Source organism: Notothenia rossii (genome assembly GCF_949606895.1).
Source record: "Notothenia rossii genome assembly, chromosome: 5".
Classification (NCBI taxonomy): domain Eukaryota; kingdom Metazoa; phylum Chordata; class Actinopteri; order Perciformes; family Nototheniidae; genus Notothenia; species Notothenia rossii.
Window position 1 is genome coordinate 47,785,545 of NC_136903.1, and position 20,525 is coordinate 47,806,069.

Here is a 20,525-nt window from a genome sequence, read left to right on the forward strand (position 1 = left end):
TATCCCACGTGGATCTTATGTTCGTAGTTTAGTGGAGGGGTGTCACAATCTGTCTGTGTTGTGTCTTGAAAAGTGTTCACCCCCCGTCTTGCCTGTCTCTGTGTTCCCTCCGGTCTGATTACCCGATTGTGTTCACCTGGTGCCCCTGTGTTTTCTCCTCCCTCCTCACCTGTGTCTTGTTTGTGTGATTAGTCTTGTGTGTATTTAAGTTCAGTTTTTTCTGTCTGTCATTGTTAGATCCTTGTTTGTTGTTGTTGACTGTGTTCAGGGGGGACAGAGTTCAGCTCTGTATCTTGTAGCCTTGAAATAAAGGAATTTTCGGTTAAATCTGCATTTGGGTCCTGCCTGCTTCACTCAAGGAAACTTGACCAATATGCTGAAAGTATTTAATGTATCTTTGGAAAATGTATAATTTAAAGACTAAAACGTGTTACCATAAGTCAAGCTATAATGAGAAAGCTGTATGAAAGGGACAAAGGAACAGACTGTCTGTGTTGCACTTCTTCCAGATTAAAGCTCACATGTACAGAATGATCACATGCCTATTGTTGGAGCTATATATATCTCTTTATATTATTTAATAGTTTAACATTTATTTGCTTGCTGTTTATTATTATCATTCATTTATATGTATTCTTAGTTAGCTTTATAAGTTAAAGTAGTTTCTATGCTTTTATTTTGAAGGCATGTTTTGGGCACTGGGTGATTAGAGCACCTGGTGTAATTGTATATATTGGAGACAGGTGAGTGGTGGGAGCCAGAGCACTAGTAAGCAAACGTTTTTTTTACCAGGGTGTTTCGAGCCACAGGGTTTTCCAACCACAGGAAAGGAAAGCCATAGGAAAGGCTTAAGGAACAAACCATAGGAAACCTGTTCATTGTCAATGATATTGGATCATAATAAATGTACAACGGAGAATCTTGTCTGGACCTGGATCATTGCCCCGCGTAAGATCCGCTAACTAGTGCCTCAGCGGCTGTATTATTTTAAGTGAATTATCTGTTTTATTTCTATATGATTTTGGCCGCTACAAAGTAAAAAACCATGCCGTCAAAGCGGACTTGTTTTTTGAAGTTCTTTTTTGTAGATCTTTGGATTGCCTGCGTTTGAAGTGGAGTATTGGATTTCACTTTAAAAGACACACCGGGCCCTGGACGGACTTCAACAACGGCACAGGAACATGGCGGTATGTGGACATTTTCTCCAGTGGCTGTATAGGAAAACGGCCTCACTATTGGAGTGCTGGAGTCATTGTTTCGCCGCATATGAATGAACAGTGGAACAAGTTTAAAGAATAGTCGGACCTTGGGAACAGGTGCAAACATTGATTACGCACTCTGACGCGCAGGCATGCGCATGCAACAGCGTTTTCTCCTGTGGATAATAACATATTTGGATATTTAAATAACGCCAATCATAGAAATTATGCAAGACGCCACATCACAGGACAGAAGTGGATCTTCTGACGAGGTAAATCCTAAGGAAATTGCACCACACATGTTAGGTTTAAAGGACAATAATTCCAGACCACAGAAAGTATTCAGATTATCATACCGCTCATCCGCAATAATCAAAGCTGAAAGAATTGGAAGCCCAGGAGCCCAGGAGGAGGAGCTTAGAAAAGAAAAGACAAAACTTGCTTTTGAACTAAAACTGTCTGCACTCAATGCCAAACTTGACATACTGAAATCGATCGAAAGGATCTGTGGAAAATGGTAACGAACAGAAATCTGAAAAGATAAAGTTTCCTTCTACCCCGACCAACAACTGTTTTTCTCTCCAACACAACCATCACTCACAGGATACATGTTCAAGCTATATGAACATAGAAAATGAGGAAACAAATTCCATAAAGGTGGATGGATCTAGTTTTGTTTGCCCTGCTGGTCACATAATCAAAGACTATTGGAGATTTTTAAAGTGCAGTGTGTGTCACCAGAAGCAACGGTCAGCCCTTCACATTGAAGATGAGGATACAGGCACATCTTTAATTAAAGCACATGTTTCACCTGGACAGTCAGAGACAAGTGTTCCTGGAGAGGACAATGGATTCAGCTCTGGCTGCCCTGTTACCTCTCAGCTTGCATTGGAACAACAAGAAAAGATGTCCATCAAACATCAAACCCATCAGGATTTACAAGAAAAAACATCAACAGTGCAATGTGAAAAGCACACAGAGAGTCCTGTCTAAAACACTTGAACGCGCTGTCTTTAAACAACTCTCCTGTTATCTCCATCAGAACAACCTTCTGGATCCGCACCAGTCTGGTTTCAAGGCAGGTCACTCAACAGAAACTGCTCTCCTTGCTGTCTCTGATGAACTGCACACTGCTAAAGCAGCCTCCCTCTCCTCTGTCATCATCCTTCTGGACCTGTCTGCTGCATTCGACACGGTGAACCATCGTGTCGACCTTCGCACTCTCCAAGAACTTGGAGTTTCAGGCACTGCACTTTCCCTCCTCACCTCATACCTCAACGACCGCACCTACAGGGTTACTTGGAGAGGGTCCGAGTCCGACCCTTGTCAATTAACTACAGGGGTCCCTCAGGGCTCGGTTCTTGGTCCCCTCCTCTTCTCCCTGTACACAAACTCGCTCGGGTCTGTCATTAGCCCGCATGGTTTTTCATACCACTGCTACGCTGACGACACCCAACTAATTCTGTCCTTTCCCCGCTCAGAGACCCAGGTCGTCGCACGCATCTCTGCTTGCCTAGCAGACATCTCTCGGTGGATGTCTGCTCATCACCTCAAGCTCAACCTTGACAAGACTGAACTGCTCTTCCTTCCGGGAAAAGATTGTCCCACTCTTGACCTAACAATCAACATCGGCACCTCTGTTGTTTCCCCGACTCAGACTGCAAGGAATCTGGGTGTGGTCCTAGATAACAAATTGTCCTTCACTGCAAACATCGCTGCTACAACCCGCTGCTGCAGATACACGCTTTACAACATCAGGAGGATACGTCCCCAGCTGACCCAGACATCAGCGCAGATTCTGGTCCAGGCTCTCGTCATCTCACGCCTCGACTACTGCAACTCCCTCCTGGCTGGTCTACCTGCATGTGCCATCCGACCTCTGCAGCTCATCCAGAATGCAGCGGCTCGTCTGGTCTTCAACCTTCCCAAATTCTCCCACACCACACCGCTCCTCCGCTCCCTTCACTGGCTTCCAGTAACTGCTAGAATCCACTTCAAGACACTGGTACTTGCGTACCATGCTGTGAATGGATCTGGCCCTTCCTACATCCAGGACATGGTTAAACCGTACACCCCAGCACGTGCACTCCGCTCTGCATCAGCCAAACAGCTCGCTGCACCCGCACTGCGAGGGGGACCCAAGTTCCCGTCAGCAAAAACACGTGGGTTTGCTATCCTGGCTCCAAAATGGTGGAATGAGCTCCCCATTGAAATCAGGACAGCAGATAGCTTACACATCTTCCGACGCAAACTGAAAACTCATCTCTTTAGACTCCACTTCGAGCGATAGAATTACTAACAAAGCACTTATATACTAATAAAGGGCTGGCTTTCTAAATGCCAGTTGAGTAGCACTTGAAATGTTTGGCTCTATGAAACCTGATGTACTTATATGATTCTGTTTTCTTAAAGGTTGTATCTTCCTGGTCGAATGCACTTATTGTAAGTCGCTTTGGATAAAAGCGTCAGCTAAATGCAATGTAATGTGTAATTGTATATATTGGAGACAGGCGGGTGGTGGGAGCCAGATCACTAGTAGGCAAAAGGTTTTTTACCAGGGTGTTTCAAGCCAGCAAAAGGAAAGCCATAGGAAAGGCTTAAGGAAAAGGGATATAGGAAACCTGTTCGTTGTACTTTTGTTATTGGAATAAATTGCACAAATGGAGAATCTTGTCTGGACCTGGATCATTGCCCTGCGTAAGATCCGCTAACTAGTGCCTCTGCGGCTGTATTATTTTAAGTGAATTATCTGTTTTATTTCTATATGATTTTGGCCGCTACACCTATAATCATTTAACGTCACATCACTTTCGTTTTTTTAATCTCCTCCTGTGGATGATCACAGGTGGGGTGAATGAAAGTGTGTTGTTAGTAAGTCTCCCTTACAGAGGAGGAGGTGCTGGGCTTACTCACATCAAATAATCTCTCTATGTACACCTCCTCGTTGACCTTCTCCCGCAGCATATCCTGGGAATGACGAACAAACGTCACGTAACCGTCAGCGATGTCCATCCCTGGCTTCTGCAGAGGAGAATAGGGAGAGAGAAAAAGTAATACCTCAGTGTAGAAATACTCTGTTACATGTCCTGTATTCAAAATCTCAGTTAAGTGAAAAAAGGAGGAGTTTCTTTGTTACTATACATACTGCCGGGATGCTTGTGAATTTTCATCAGGGGATCAATAAAGTTTATCCTGACCTCAGGTTATCAAACAAATGTACTACAGTATCCATATAGTATAAAGTAATAGGACATTTAAATATTAAAGTTTAGTTCCTTTAAAAGATAGTGTCCACCCCAGGGTTAATGTTATCACCATATTGCCTTAATACTGATACAGAATATATGTGATAGTATCACACAAGGCTTTTCTTCAACACTTAAAACTTCTCGATTGGATATTAATTAGATAATTTTTCATTATAATAACTAACTAATAAATAGGAGTGACAAACTATCAAGAGGCTTTGTGACACAACTGTCACATTGACATTTTTTAATGGATTTTTTGTCAAAGCACTTAAGATATTCATTGCTATCGGGATGTTAAGAGCATTCCATGGAATATAACAAAGTGTATCTCGAGCCGGTTTCTCAAACTTACCTACCCCACCTTTAAGGTAGACTTTAAAGGTGCCCACACTATATCCTAGCGACTGTCCTAGCATGCTGTTGTTAGCATTTAGCTCAGAACACTGTGCCCAACTCCACACAGAGCTGCATGGCTACTGACTCTACTCTGTCATGAGCAGTATTCAGATTATTTACGTGAGAATACATTCCGATATCACAGTGTAAAAACGTAAGTAAAAGTATTTAAGTACGATTAGGACAATCTAGGGATTATATCTCTTCTCTGGCCTGGGAGCGCCTTGGAATCCCCCAGTCAGAGCTGGTTGATGTGGCCAGGGAAAAGAAAGTTTGGGGCTCTCTGCTGGAATTGCTACCTCCGCGACCCGACCACGGATAAGCGGGAGAAGATGGATGGATGGATGGAGGACAATCTACATAAAGTATGTAGGGGTACAGAGTTCTCCTTGCAGAAAAAACTGTGAAATATCTTTGAACAAAAACGTATTTTTTTGTTTTAGTTACTTGAATAGAATCTTGGATAGTTTAATCTACACACTATAATCATTTTAAAACAGTTTTTAAAAAAAAGTTTTTATTGTGTGTCAAAATGAATTTATAAAGTAGTAAATACATCACAAAAATTAATGTAGTGGAGTAAAAAGTACAAAGGTTGCCTCCAAAATGTGGTAGAGTATAAAGTATTATACCATGAAAGTACTCGGGTAAAGTAGAAGTACCTCAAATGTAATACAGGAGAGAAAATATATTTCAAATTATACTTACTAATAAGGATAAAACGTTGGAGTAATGTATTATTGGGAGAATAAGGAGAAGTGTTGTATCGACAGTGATGTCTCCCTCCGCTCTGGGGGGGGGGGGGGCGGCTGGCCATGTGCAAAGTGAACAGGGCACTGAGACACTGTGCGGTTTGATGGCAGAGCAGACTGTTAGGAGGCCTGCCATGCTGACATCTGAAATATTCACTGAGGACAATGTGTTTGTACCCGGCACCTTAGTTCTCTTTCTTACATCAACAGTTCTTACCATTGTCCAGATGAGACGACACACCATAAACCTTTGGGTCTCAGTTTCTCTGTCTTTTCTGCCAAATCATACAGATTCAAAAAGCTCATCGCTAACTGCAAATAAACTTAGTTAACACATCTGCAATGACACTTACAATGTGTAAATGAGAGTCTTTTACCCAGTGGAACTCTTATTTTGTACATTAAGGACACAATTATCGTGCTGGGCTGGAAGCTGCGACCCCTGCTAGTGCACACAGTGGCGCGTCACGTTCACTGACAAGGCATTAATTTGAAATTTGGCATGTTGCTACGGCCGTAGTGTTGGCAGCTAATACAGATCTGATGCGTCCTCACGCATATACAAACACACAGAAACACACGCAGCCCCAGCGGCACCCTGACAGCTGAATGGGCATGTGTTGGACAACATGGACTCACAATGTGTAGCACAGAGAGTGAGGCACGGTGTCTGGACACATGCATATCAATGGACATTTCTGGGAGGAAACATGAGGACATTTGATGTGGAAATAGAATAACCAAGGCCATCTGGATTATGGTTCTACATGTGAAAGCATGGTCAAATATTTGTACATCCACAAGAAACAAACACACGCGGTCCTGGGGAAAAAAACACCGGGTTCTGGTCCTCTAAACAACCTTAAACGTTTTATTTAAAAATGATGTTGAAATGTAAATTAAATGAATGGAGTGTTAGCCAATGTGTTAATGGTTGTCCGTTTATTTTTACATAGGCGATAAATAATTACATTTGGTTTGTACAGTAATATGAAATGAAGCTCCTTCATTTTGATTCTGCGTCTCGTCTCGCGTGTATTTTTACATATGAGTGATTTCAATAAGCAAATGCATGTTGGAAGAGTCTTACTGTATATGCCAGTGTTGTATTTTTGTTCTCTTGCATAAACATAATGCATATTAGAATTTCTCACATTTTCATTTTGGTTTTTGCTTTTAAAAATCACATATTTAGTTTACTTGTGGATTTTATAAATGTTTCCTTTATATCACTCCTGGAATTAGAGCTTTGTGGTTCTGTTTAGACAGCATAAACCCTCATTACGCTGAGGTATCTTGTTTATTTTTATTTAAAAAAGATGTCTGACTACCTTGGCCTCAGTGACACAGCTCTTGCCTGGTTAGAGTCCTACCTCTCTAACAGGAAACACTTTGTCACCCTCAGTGACTGCAGCTCCCCTCCGGCCCCAGTCAACCAAGGTGTACCTCAAGGCTCTGTGCTTAGACCCCTCCTATTCACCATCTACATGCTCCCACTTGGTAAAATCATCTGCCAACATTGTCTCAGCTTTCACTCTTATGCTGATGGCACACAGCTCTATCTCTGCACCAAACCGTCCACTCAGCTTCCCCCCCTTAATCCCTTGTCAACTGCCCACAGGACCTCAAAAACTGGATGTCATCAAACCTGCTAAAAATCAACAGCAATAAAACAGAGCTCATGATTGTGATTCCCAAGGCGCAGCTCCAGAAGGTTGGAGACTTGCTTCTCACCATTGACGGCTGCTCCATCTCCCCGTCCACTGAAGTCCACAACCTGGGAGTCATCCTGGACTCCACCCTCTCCTTCCAGGCGCACATCAAATCTGTTACCAAATCCGCCTTCTACCATCTCAAAAACGTTGCCAGACTCCGCCCCTCACTCTCTGACTCTGTGGCAGAAATACTTGTACACGCCTTCATCACATCCCATCTGGCCTACCGCAATGGAGTCCTGTCGGGTTCCCAGCAAAACCCTGGACAGGCTCCAATATGTCCATAACTCTGCCGCCAGGCTTCTCACCCGCACCAACCCATGGCAACATATCACCCCCACCCTCATCCACCTACACTGGCTGCCGGTCAAGTCCCGGATTCAGTACAAAACACTCCTCCTCACGTACAAGTCCCTCCATTCCCTCGCCCCCCAGTACTTATCGGACCTCCTCCATCCCTACACCCCTACTGTGGTGAGTCTGCGGTCCTGAGACGGGGGTCTGCTCTCCATCCCCCGCTCTTGCCTCCGAACTGTTGGTGACAGGGCGTTCAGTGTTGCGGCCCCCACCCTCTGGAATGCACTTCCTGCCGAGGTCCGTAATGCTGCCTCCCTGGACATCTTCAAATCCTCATTAAAAACACACCTGTTCACCCTGGCCTTCGGGCCCTAGACCTTTCTTGGTCCCCCTTGGTTCCTTTATTTTTTGTTTGCCCTTTGATTGTCTGTTTGTTTTGTTTGTCCACCATGTAAAGCGACCTTTGGGTCCCTTGAAAGGCGCTATATAAATATCATTTATTATTATTATTATTATATCTTAACAAAAGCCAGCATCTTTCTCAAACCTTGAAGAGTTTTAGTAGCCGATGCTAACAACACATGGTATGCAGGGTAATACCTATTCAAATTAGTTATATCAATATATATTTGAGGAGACAGGGTTGATTAATGCATGATTAAGTGATAGATAGAAAAGTAAGTAAATCTCACTTACAGGTACATCCACATACTTTGAAGCAGCTTTCACCTGGACAAAGAGGAGAGAGAAGAGGTGAAAAACTGGAAGTGTGTCACAAACACAGAAGCTACTGATTATCTGCAGGAACATGTTTCAAAAGAAAGGGATGATGGTGATGGAATTGATACTTACTGTGAAAGAAAGGAAGGAAGAGAAGAGCGTTCCTTCGTCATATCTGGAGAGCTTGGCTAACACACCCTCCAGGATGACCACAAACTGAGGAATGGGACAAAAAGAAAAACAAGCAGTGGAATGACTGAAATTGTGAAAATGCAGCAGTGCCACAAACAACCCATCGTCCATCTCAATCAAACGCCTAGTAAAAACCAGGAAGGATTAGCAGTAAAATGTACTTTAACACCCGTATTATTGATTCATTTAACTTACATACATTTCCCATAAGCAGTATTGCAATGAGGGCAGTCTAAAATAAAGCAATACATTAGAAAACTGTCCATCTCCAGATTTCCATTCTGTCAGTTCAGAATAAAGATAAATGCTCCTCTATCTATCGACAAAATACTCCAACATCCTTTTCTAGAAAAACATTTAATTTGGTAACTTTTAATCATTTTGTTGTCATTTTGAGTGTTTTGAGTTTGTGTTCATTTTGCATGCTTGTGGTATTTTATTAATTTTCCAAAATGTTAACAATCACTCTAAAACAGCAACCTGTATAGCTTTCAAAGCTTTTAGTCAGCTTTCCATATATCATGCAGTGAACCTTCTGAAACCTTCTCCAGTACTGAACCTAAACATACAAAGAACATTTTATATTTACAAAAATAGAATAAACAATATAATATTTTCAGCCATACAATATTACATCAAATGCATCTACTGTGTACAAGGACTCCATAATATTGTGTACCTTAGCTACCAGCAGAGTTATCATCTCCTTCACCGTCTCTTCAATCAGATCGTCAATCTGGGAGTGGTACTGCCTCTGCACAGGAAGGAAACACAGACATGTTCAACACTGTTCAGAGCACACACACACACACACACACACACACACACACACACACACACACACACACACACACACACACACACACACACACACACACACACACACACACACACACACACACACACACACACACACACACACACACACACACACACACACACACACACACACACACACACACACACACACACACACACACACACACACACACACACACACACACACACACACCACCATGTAGACAAATTAAAGGGAAGCACTGACAGTTCTATATTCCTCGATTTAGTATGTATATTCCTTTGTAAGGAATTCATCTGTAAACGTTATATTCTGTAGGAACACACATTTGGCTCTAAATAGTTACTACAGTATAAGATGTTGCTGGTGAGCTGCAAAGCAGAGCTTTTTAAGAAATAATCAAATCTTTACCATGATATTCATGAGCCTCATACAGAACTGAACTAGAAAATAGAGCCCGCTCTGCTACTTCACAAATATGATGGTGTTTCTTTTTTACATTTGAAATAATTAAATAGAAGAGTTTAATAGTTAGACGAACATTTGCTCAAAACTGGTTATGGGTGCTTAGCATTTATTTGAACATTATAATTGATAAATAAATATAATTAATAAACAAATAAGACCTCCGGGGGAAATCAGAATCATTCAACAATTCAACCATGTTCTTCTTTCCTTTTAAAACATAATATATATTTCAAACTCCTTGCAATCGGAATGAACTGAGATTGACTATATTGATTTTGAACATTAACAAATACACTGCCACATCACATCATGCGTATCTTGAGATAATCTTAATTGGCAGTTAAAAACTGCAAACTGTTAATTTCACATTAGCATACAGATCTTTACAAAAATAATAAACAGTGTGCACCTCCCTTAAAATGCATGCCAACTGAATCACCCACACAATTGTTGAATATTTAAGTGAATTAAGAAATATTATTATTCATCATCACTACTCATAAAGAGCACTTTTTCAATTGTACAACAACTAAAATAAGTAACAAACCAATCTGTAACTGACTGCAGAAACTAGGTTCTATCTGCAATAAAAAGTCATTATCAATCCAATCTAATCAGTGATGAGATCTGAAGATTAGAGATTTCAACTAGACTGTCAATCTTAATGTGGAAAAACACATAATGTTGCAAATCTCAGAACAATTAAATGTAGACCATATGTTATATATAAAAATGCAAAATAGAAACATTATTTGATTTTATGTTCTGATTTATGTTTTCAAGAAAAAACCTTTTAGTTTCATTTTTTTGTTATACACACATTAAATGATTTGCTTTATATTTGGTCATAGTTTCAAAAACGTCTATGCTTTTACCTGCTTAAATATGACCTACACTATTACTTTATAATACTGGTTGTTGTAATGAAGGGCTTTATAACCATTATGAAGACGTTGGGATGGTGTCTGCTGTCATGGAAACTGCGGGGACTCCTTTGTTTAGCCTGTAGCACCAGCAGAACAGTGAAGGACTTAGCAATAATTCATTCATTGTCAGCAATTGGTATCAGTCTTGAGATTCTGCGAAATATGAGATCTCTCACTTCTACCCCATGTATATTCAATAATATCTACACATATGTTAATGAAATCCAAACAATTCGAGTGGATGAAGACACACAGGCAAAACTGATGACTAATTATACATTTGGGAACTGGAGGGTGAGACTTCAATTGAATTTGCAGCCACACTTACCCAGTCTCTAACAAACTTTCACAAGACAGAGAGGGGGGGGGGGGGGGGGGGGGGGAACAAGCAGCAGGAAATAAGAAAAAGAAAAAAGTGAAATGGCCTATGTGAATACTGAAAAAGAAGTAGAGACAAAAAGGAATAAAAACTGTATTCATGCAACAGACAGAAAAAATAAAAACCATTCCAAAGAGAAACCTAAATGATTTATTTTCATTTCAAATGATATGAGATTAAACTGTCCACACATAGTCAGTGAAAGGTTTAAACTTTGAAGTCAGACAAAATGAATTGTCTCCGCTCCCTGTTTTAAAGAGATTGAGGGTCAGTACATGAGGAGGGTCTCGTACCTCCTGCCCCAGGTCCATGGCACACAGCTTGGCGGACTGGGCCTTGGCGTCCACCATCACGTTGAACATGGTGCAGATGGACTGCGGCACGCGGAACTCTGTGGCCCGGCTGCTCCTCTGGAGCTTGGCCTCGAACGCAGCCCGCGTCCTTTAGAGAGGGAGGGGAGGACTTCAGAATACTGAGGCCATGAGTCAGCCCCCAAACCCCCCATCTGCCTTAATTAATAACATTTTTTTTACACATTCTCTCAATATTTATATATTCACTCAAAATGTTGATTTAGCCACCTTGTCTTACATTTTGCATTGCAGAAAAAACAAGCAAAAAAAAAATGTACTCAAGCACCAGACCTAAGTTGTATTGAAAACCAGAGTAATCCTCGTCCTATTCATTGTCTCAATGCGCTCATACATCTTAAGAAAGGTATCACCAAAAATGTTAAGAATTTTTTTAGAGAACGCTATCCTACCTTTCAGAAGAACATTCTGGGAACCAAAATAAAACTCACATTAAAGGAACGTTTTATAAAAAACTCCTTAGCTCTCTCTCTCTCTCTCTCTCTCTCTGTCTGTCTCGCTCGCTCACAGAGGCTGTATGCTACTATATAGATATAGAGTTGTAGGAAGTAGATAAGAGTTCGCTATGATTGAAGTTTCGTTTATGCATAGGGTAGATTCTTTTAATTACATTTCCTTTTTTGTTTTGTGTATTTTATACATTTAGGATTTGCTTGCCGAGCTATTTTTAGAACATGCCCCTGCGGTGCGGGCACCGTGTTGGCTACCCCTGCATTAAAGGAACGTTTTATAAAAAAACGTTCTGTCATCTCAGCCCTCAATAACATCCTCAAAGCATCCTCTGAATATTGCAGTTAAAACGTTATCTCTTAGTTAAAGAGCAACTTCCAGGTTAAAGACACCTGTGAATAAATGTGTAGGAAAATGATGAATACACTAGATTTCAAAAAAATATACAAAAATATACACTACAGTGACATCTGGCGTCGTTTTTTAAAGAAATGTTCACTTCCACATAAAAAAGCTTCGGCACGTCACCTCCCGCGTGTGACGTAACACGGGGGACACAAGGGGGAGAGCGGCCGGTGTAACGTATTAATAAACATGGATCCCAATGCTAGTTTTGACACAGAAGACACAGAAGAAGTTGAACATGAATATTCGAATGCATATGACGGACCACAACCTTATAATTATGAGCCTGCTAGGCGTCCAAGAGACCAGGAGCAGCTAAGGATTAGAAGAAATAACGGCGGGGGGGGGGGGGGTGGGGCGGGCGGGGCGGGCGGGGGGGGGGGGGGGGGGGGGGTGGGGGAGAGCTGTGGAGAGTATGTGCTGCAGGGAGGTGGATGCACAACGCACCCAGGAACGAACGCTAGCTCCGGTCCTTTTTACTGTGGACTCGATGTCCTGACAGGCTGGTATTTGTGCAACCTGCACAAACACAATACTGCACCTTGATTACAAATGGAGAAATACAATGTAAAACTACAGAAAAATACCAGCTCCTTAAAACACAACCGCTCTACTCAACGCAACTCTACTATACCCGCGGTCAGAGAGCGGAGATGTGTCCCCTGTGTGATGTAATATGACGCGTTTGACGTATGACCTTAAAAAAAAGCCGTTTTTAAGAGCAGAGCTCAAAATTGCTCCTTTCCCTCTGAATTCCTGCCCTTATGTCTCGTAAAACCTATCAAATCCTGCATTCACTTTTTTAATTGTAATTTTCAAGCAAGTTTAAGCATAAATGTAGAAAAAATTTAAACCAGCAAGATGCTCTTTAACCTTAAACCTTATAGGAAAATTATTTGAAATAATAAACATCCTAAAAAGGTTATCTGAACATCAGATTAAAACGTTTCTTTAAAACATTATTATAACCTGTAGGTAACGTTAGCCAAAGTTGTGAGAACGTTCGCTGCTAGCTGGGTACATCTCTTGCTTATTTCAAAAGTAATTGCATTTACTTCTTCCTTGGAAGAAAATGTATTTTATATAGCTTTTAACTAGATTGAAATAGTGCCAGTTTCATCAGTCACCATGTCCTTTCATTGCATGGCTTGGTTGAATATTTAATTCTGATTGGTCAATTTGAACCTTCTACTGTCTTTTATGAAAGGCACACTGAACTTATGTGCCAGATTTTGTGATATAACTGATTTATTAGTAAGTTGGCCTGTAATGGGATAAAGTGCAGACCACAGGCTGAAACAGATGCACATTGGATCTCGTTATTTCTCTCCAGCCCCCGAAACCCCAACTTACTTAGAAAACAAGCAGTAACAACTGTTTTTGTTTGTAATCAGACCAATATATATTTGACCAGTGTCCTACCGTTTTACGCATGATTCGATCATGTCGCTGGACATCAGCTTCAGGCGGGTCTCCAGGTGTTTGCCAAACTCCTCCTCAGGCCAGTGCAGATCTCTGATGAAGGTCTGCAGAGCGTCCAGCTTCCAGAAGAGGTCCTCTGACGTTCCCGAGCCGTTACTGCAGGGAGAGTGCACTTTTGTAAGTCGCTTTGGATTAAAGCGTCAGTTAAATGCAATGTAATGAGAGGCTCACAGGTTAGAGTGTCAGGGAGGCTAGAACAGGGCTGTGGCTCAGGGGTCACATGGGAGGGCAAGGTGGGAGACTGCTCAGACCAGTGTTTACAACAACAGTGTAGCTGGTTGTTTTTGAACACCACTGACCATTTTATCAAGAATATGACTTCCATGAAGAGTTTTAAACTCAACCGTGGCTCAGACAGAACCACAGTGCAGGGACATTCAGACACACAAGAGGACAGGGTGCTTCAGGTACCCGGGGGAAAGCTTTAGATGTGGAAAGATGCAAGTCTGTAACCAGGACAGTCAGAGATCGCCTCTGCCAGTTTAAACTGGATTCATACTTTACATTTTGGCAGACATTTAGATTTTCACATGATTTTTAAATGACCTGCTTCTCATCCTGTGGTGTGAATTGACATTTGTATCCTGGTCAATTAGGACAGGTTCAATCCCTCCTGGACCCCCACTGCAGTCAGCATGCCGCTGTGTCCTTGGGCAAGACCCTTGACCCCAAATTGTTCCTGAGGGTGCTGTCCACAGTGTGGAATGTATTCAATGATTAATATATGTAATATAATGTAACGTAAAGCGCTTTGAGCACTTGGAAAAGCGCTACGATGAATAACATGATTATGACTATTATTAAAGCTGCTGGGTTAGATGTCCTAAACAAGTTGTTTTTCTAAATGTTTCCTAGGCGAGTATATTAGTTATAATTTTAAATTATTTAAAAGTTAAAATAACAAATATATACAGTAAATAGTAATGAAATTCATGAAAATTGCTACAACGTAAGAACAAAATCTAAATTTCTCAACTAGAGCATTAACGAGCATGGAAAATGTTATGAATTGATCATAAAATTGGAGAGAATGTGGTAAACAGATCTGTTTGGTAAAGCCTCATGCCTGCTAGTTGTGAACATTTAGGATGGTCTTCTTTTAGTTGCTCCTTTTTTTCTTTTTCTGCCTCTTCGTTGAGTATTTGCATCTTTCCAGTAAAATCAGAAAAACATTTGGAAATTGTTGGGATTTAATTTCAAGGTCACTGCCTTCTCCATTCATTCACACACACCATGCCGGGACATTGGCATGAACGTGAATAGTGAAACGTGATAAGTCAATATTAGCATAGACCATTAATGTATGCACTCCTAAACTGAAACCTTTTTGGAAAGCCATCTGTCTTCTTTACACTACTGATTCTTGAAGGCACAAAAGAGACAGTTCTGCCATATCTGTAGGCATCTTTCTTTTTGAAAAGTGAATTAGTTTCTAAATATAAAGGCTGAAATGCAGCACTCATCATTTTTTTTCACAATTCAAACTTTGGGGCTGGTATTTTCAAATCCTCCAGATTCCTGATGAGGGAACAGTCCGGATGTGCTGCAGTGACACTCTGCAGGAGGCTGCCGCTCAGAGCAGCTTCACACCTCTGAGCCCCGTTGTTGGTGCTTTTCGCTTAAGTTTTCAAGGTGCTATAGATGATATGTCAAGTGTTTGCAGAGATATGCAGAGTGCTTTTAATGATAGCACTCTCAAGATCACATGCATATTATTATTAGATTCCTCAGTGGAATCAGAGGCTGTTACACATTATTCACTATTTTTAAAGGGCCACAGAAATTCTACTTACAGTTCATACTTTTAATGAGCTCGATTTCATGATTTAATAATTGATGATACAGAACTACTGACTGTTCACTCTGAAGGAGCTGCAATGTTTCTATAGATTTAAAGGTGGGGTAGGTAAGTTTGAGAAACCGGCTCGAGATACGCTTTTTGTTATATTCCATGGAATGCTCTTAACGTCCCGATAGCAATGAATATCTTAAGTGCTTTGACCAAAAATCCATAATAAATGTCATCTGTGGAAGCCGTGGCGCTGTAGAAAGCACGACCAATCATCTGAGCCGGCCCGACTAAAATAACTGGATGGCCTACCTGCCTGTCAGCCTTCCATCTGTGCACAAACTTATCTCGTGCCCTCATTGGTCATGTGCGCGTTCGTGTGTGTTGGAGGAGGAGCTCTGTAAGGAAGTGGCAGATTTTCTCTGGTCTTGTATTTTCTAATTCTAGCGCACTCGAGCTGGTTTCTCCAAAATTACCTACAACACCTTTAATATGTGTATACATTCAGATAAAACCTATTATGTATTTTTCACATTATAGATGATTGGAATTTTCTTTAAAAAAAACCTAACAACCAAGAATGGAAAGAAATGTGGATAATATAAAGATTCCACGTTCAAGCCAAGGACATGTGTGTGTGTGTGTCAGGCTGCAGAGGCTCATACACACTGTTAACTATCCGCCATCCAGCTTGGTGAAGATAAGCCGGGCGTGTGTGTGAGGTTAGCACTGGGCCCTGTGAGAGTTTCTACTTTGGGCTTTGGGAGGTTGACATTGGGCAGAGTGCTGGATTTACTCCTGTGGAGAGAAGCATTATAACACAAGACAAAAAAAGGAGATGCTACGTCAAAGATGATTCACATGAAAAATAACTGAAGATACACCTCAATGAAAAAAATGTATTGCGGGTTCAATTTAAATGCCCACATCTTCTGTACCTACTAACCTTATATCAGTGGTCTGTAAGATGTTAAATAAGTATACACATTAATATGGGCAATTACATGTAAATATATGCCCCACATTATCATGCAAATGTGCAGGGTAAGATTACTTTACAACTGCTAATTTGAAGCAGTTGCCAGTGTTTGCTCTCATGGTGTGTTTGTTATAACGTTACGTCCTCATCTGCATATTGTCCTGTGATGTAGTTTCACTGTTGTTATGGTGCACTAGCTTTAAGGTTGGACAGTTATCACCCTCACCTCATAATAATGCTTTGATGTCATTTAGTAACATTTTGTTGTTGTTGGTGAATGTTGTTAGCTTTTTGTATCTGTTAGCCTCTCTCGTGATCTACATCAAGAGTAAGACTTTGCACTTATTGGCTGGAGAAAGTGAAAACATTATTTTGTGAGACAATGTCTTAGGTAGTGTGGATTGACACCAGATAAGCTGAGATGATACTTTCATCTCTGTGGTGCAACCAAACATCAACATAGCTTGTTTGTTTGTTTGTTTGTTTGTTTGTTTGTTTGTTTGTTTGTTTGTTTATTTACTTAAAGGACAGTTCACATTAATCCACATTGCTGTAAATGAGCCAGTATTAGCCAGCAGGATCATTTTCAACTGTTGTCCCTGGCAAGATGTTAAATGACCAGAACAAGACTAGAGAAATAAAAACATAATTAAATAGAGTACAGCAGACAACAGCAGTACAACAATAAATAAATAGCAGTACAACAATAGAGAGGAACAAACAAACAAACATGCAAACAGATGAAATATCATCATACCTTGATACAGTTAAAAGTGTTCACATTTTTGATTGTTTAAAAGCCAGTTCTTATGATTGCGGTTAAATGTATGATAGGAGGTGTTATTCCTTATCTGTATTGGTAGTATGTTCCAAAGTGTTGATGCCCTCACAGAGAAACAGTGTTTACCAAAGGAACTGGACCTACGAGGGACTACCCTGGGGGTGCCTTGCCGTTTAGAATTTTAAAAATGAGACATGCATCAGTGTGTTTTCAAATATTTCCCCAGCTGAGCAGGTTATGTTTGTCCAGGATGTTGCAATGGTGGTATAGCTTAGGTTTTCTGTCCAAAACTTTGAGAGCTTGTTTGTGAAGTGACAGGATAGGCCTTAATGTTGTGCTATTCGCCTGGGTCCAGCTGGTCATACAGTATGTTAGGTGGGGAAGGATCATGGCAGTCATATAGAGTTTTGCTACAGGTGTTGTCAAACAGTTCCTTATATATCTAAAGTGTGCTAGATTGTATTTAGTTATTTGAATTACCTTTCTCACTTGTTTTTTGAAGGATAAAGTAGTGTCAAGGATAATGCCTAGATATTTAAAATGTGTAACTGTTTGAATGACCTCCCCAGACACATAGACCTTGGGTTCACAGTGTGATACAGTGTTGGTCTTGATAAAAAACATACAGACTGTCTTCTTAACGTTCAGATATAGCTGTGAGTCAGTAAGCCATTGATTTACATGAACCATTGCATCATTTAGTTTGGCCGCAGCTTGGGCCTTGGTTTTTGCATGGACATAAATGACAGTGTCATCAGCATACATTTGCACCTCACATCCAGTGCACACTGATGGCAAGTCATTTATATAAAGGCTGAATAGAATTGGGCCCAGGATAGATCCCTGGGGTACACCCAGTTCATTCCTCAGGGGTGGTGATGTCTCGCCACTTACCCTTACACCCTGAACTCTGTCTGACAGATAGGAGCTCATCCAGTCTATTGCACTGGGTGAGAAATTAAAATAAGACATTTTGTGAATGAGTACTTGATGATTGACTGTATGAAAAGCTTTCTTAAGATCTAAGAAGATTGCTCCAACAATGCCTCCTTTGTCCATTTTTGATTTAATATTTTCCACAAGGAAACAATTTGCGGTCTCAGTGGAATGATTGGCTCGGAAGCCGAATTGCATGGGGTGTAGTGTGAAAGGACTACTGTTAAGATGTCCAGCCAATTGCTCAGCTACACATTTCTCAGAGATCTTAGACATGACAGGTAAAATACTAATGGGCCTATAGTTGTTTGCATCAGTTGTGTCCCCGGATTTGTGGACTGGCACAACAATGGCTAACTTAGGTATCAAACTAAATAATTTCAAGGTATTTTCGTATCCATCAGGGTTCCACCCACCCCATAGAGTCCAGTAGAGGGCGGAGCCTGTGAGATATAACGATGGGTTACGTATTGTAACCCTAGTTATATAAGTACAGGCGGAGCCCTCTACTAGGGGGCCCTGTCTGTCCTATGCTGCTCGCTGAAGAGGGTGTAGGGTGTCGGGAGGCGTGGCCAGCGCACGCACTCAGGTAGGCCCGCCCCCGGGAGGCGGCCACGTTTATAAATATCTCAGTAGGTGAACGCTCGCATAGTGAGGTCAAGGGCAGTACCCATAGAGTCAAGTAGAGGGCTCCGCCTGTGCCTATATAACTAGGGTTACAATACGTAACCCATCGTTTTCACCCCGTGAGGGTTGACGCCAACTTTACATGGACGCTGTGGGGAAAGACGTAGTATATTAACGTTCTCCTGACGAGACCTCAAATCATCTTCGTAATATCTATCAAACTATAGATCCTACACATCCACTGGACGGATTCTAAAAGTACAATATACACTTCTTGCTAGGAATCTAATCAAAAAGCATTTGAACTATAATACAATTTAGGATTTTCCAGAGAGGGTTATTTGTGAATATACGACCCTCCGGAGCGTTTGCAATCAACGGGAGCATATGCCGCAAATTGTTGTTTCTTACACGACCACTAGAGGTGCTAAACTTTAAAACGTGACTTTAGGTCGTAATAAGCTGCTGAACGATCTACCTATTTGGTAGTTTTTTGGAGGAGGACAGGCTGGATATTATTTACAATTTCAACAGGGATATTGTTGATTGGCATTGATGATGTGTTTTCTCACTGTTAATTTTCTTTTTACATTTATTTACAGCACACTGGAAAGAAGACTAAACTAAAGATTAAACGGCCGTATATTAAAGCAAAATACAAATCTGCCGCTGTCATATCAGCCATCTGACAGTTATTAACCCGCTCACATAATAACTGATAATAACGCTCTTTTGACATATCAATGTTTGTGTTAACAATGTGTTTTAAAAATCTAAATTGTACAGAACACATCCTCACTGCGGGTGAAGAAGATAGCTAACAGTATAGTGAATGAAGGCATCCTTACTTGATAGGTTCCCAGGATTCTCTTTCAAAGCCTCTGTGAATGGACTGAGCAATGGAAGACTCCATCAGGTCCACATAGCGCACCACCAGGGGGGCATACAGGTCCTGCAGGTGCTTGTGGAACTTTCCATTGCACAGGTTATCTGGGGAGGGTGAAAAAACAACATCAAAGAGACTTAGCTAACCTAAGCACATGAGAAGCCCCTCACTGCAGTGCGTACTATGTTTACTATGGATGTCTTCCTCTTTCTTGTCGTTATTAGCTCAAAACTAATTGTAACTACTTTCCTAGCATGTTACTGTCCCCTGTAGATTAGCGATATCAATGAGTAAAACCATTGGCTGGAAAGCGAATATGGTCATGGTGAAGAGACACAAAAACAAGTCTCCATAATCTCATGACTGAGCAGACTCATCTCTGATTTAATCTCTACAACTCTCAGCAGGTGAAGCACTACAATTCTTGTTTCATTCCTGCTTCGTGAGTGTAGATGCGACCCAAAGGTGCTTTTTACACTTGTTGTGTTCATGTTGGGTTACAAGATAAATCAGAAGGTCAGCCAGATAAATAATAGATGTCCCTCTCCTAGACGATGATGATAAACAATGACAGGGGAGGAAGGTGTTTCTGTTAACACTGGCTCTTCATTAGCTGCTATCTAAGCATATTCAGTTTTCAATCTGTATAGACAAAAGGTGGGAATCCCTGCCTTTTTTAAATCCAATCCAACACACACAATTCTGTGCCGGCTCCCAACTGGTAA

At 41.1% G+C, this 20,525-nt stretch overlaps 1 protein-coding gene across 6 annotated transcripts in view; it reads right to left on the bottom strand.

Moving 5' to 3' along the window:
• The window catches only part of LOC307039968 (calcium-dependent secretion activator 1), a 202,621-nt gene that overhangs the window by 24,440 nt on the left and 157,656 nt on the right, over positions 1 to 20,525 (bottom strand). For 3 of the 6 annotated variants that reach the window (XR_013808378.1, XM_079682440.1, XM_079682444.1), the window contains 8 exons: positions 19,763 to 19,904; positions 13,743 to 13,898; positions 11,388 to 11,535; positions 10,730 to 10,792; positions 9,202 to 9,276; positions 8,463 to 8,546; positions 8,307 to 8,339; positions 4,113 to 4,220 (listed from right to left, as the gene is read on the bottom strand). Coding sequence is in view for 5 of the 6 variants with exons in the window: in XM_079682440.1 (XP_079538566.1) it covers positions 4,113 to 4,220; positions 8,307 to 8,339; positions 8,463 to 8,546; positions 9,202 to 9,276; positions 10,730 to 10,792; positions 11,388 to 11,535; positions 13,743 to 13,898; positions 19,763 to 19,904 (809 nt within the window). In the remaining variant the exon portion in view is untranslated. The remainder of the gene's footprint in view (positions 1 to 4,112; positions 4,221 to 8,306; positions 8,340 to 8,462; positions 8,547 to 9,201; positions 9,277 to 10,729; positions 10,793 to 11,387; positions 11,536 to 13,742; positions 13,899 to 19,762; positions 19,905 to 20,525) is intronic. The other 3 variants (XM_079682441.1, XM_079682442.1, XM_079682443.1) reach the window with 1 other exon arrangement.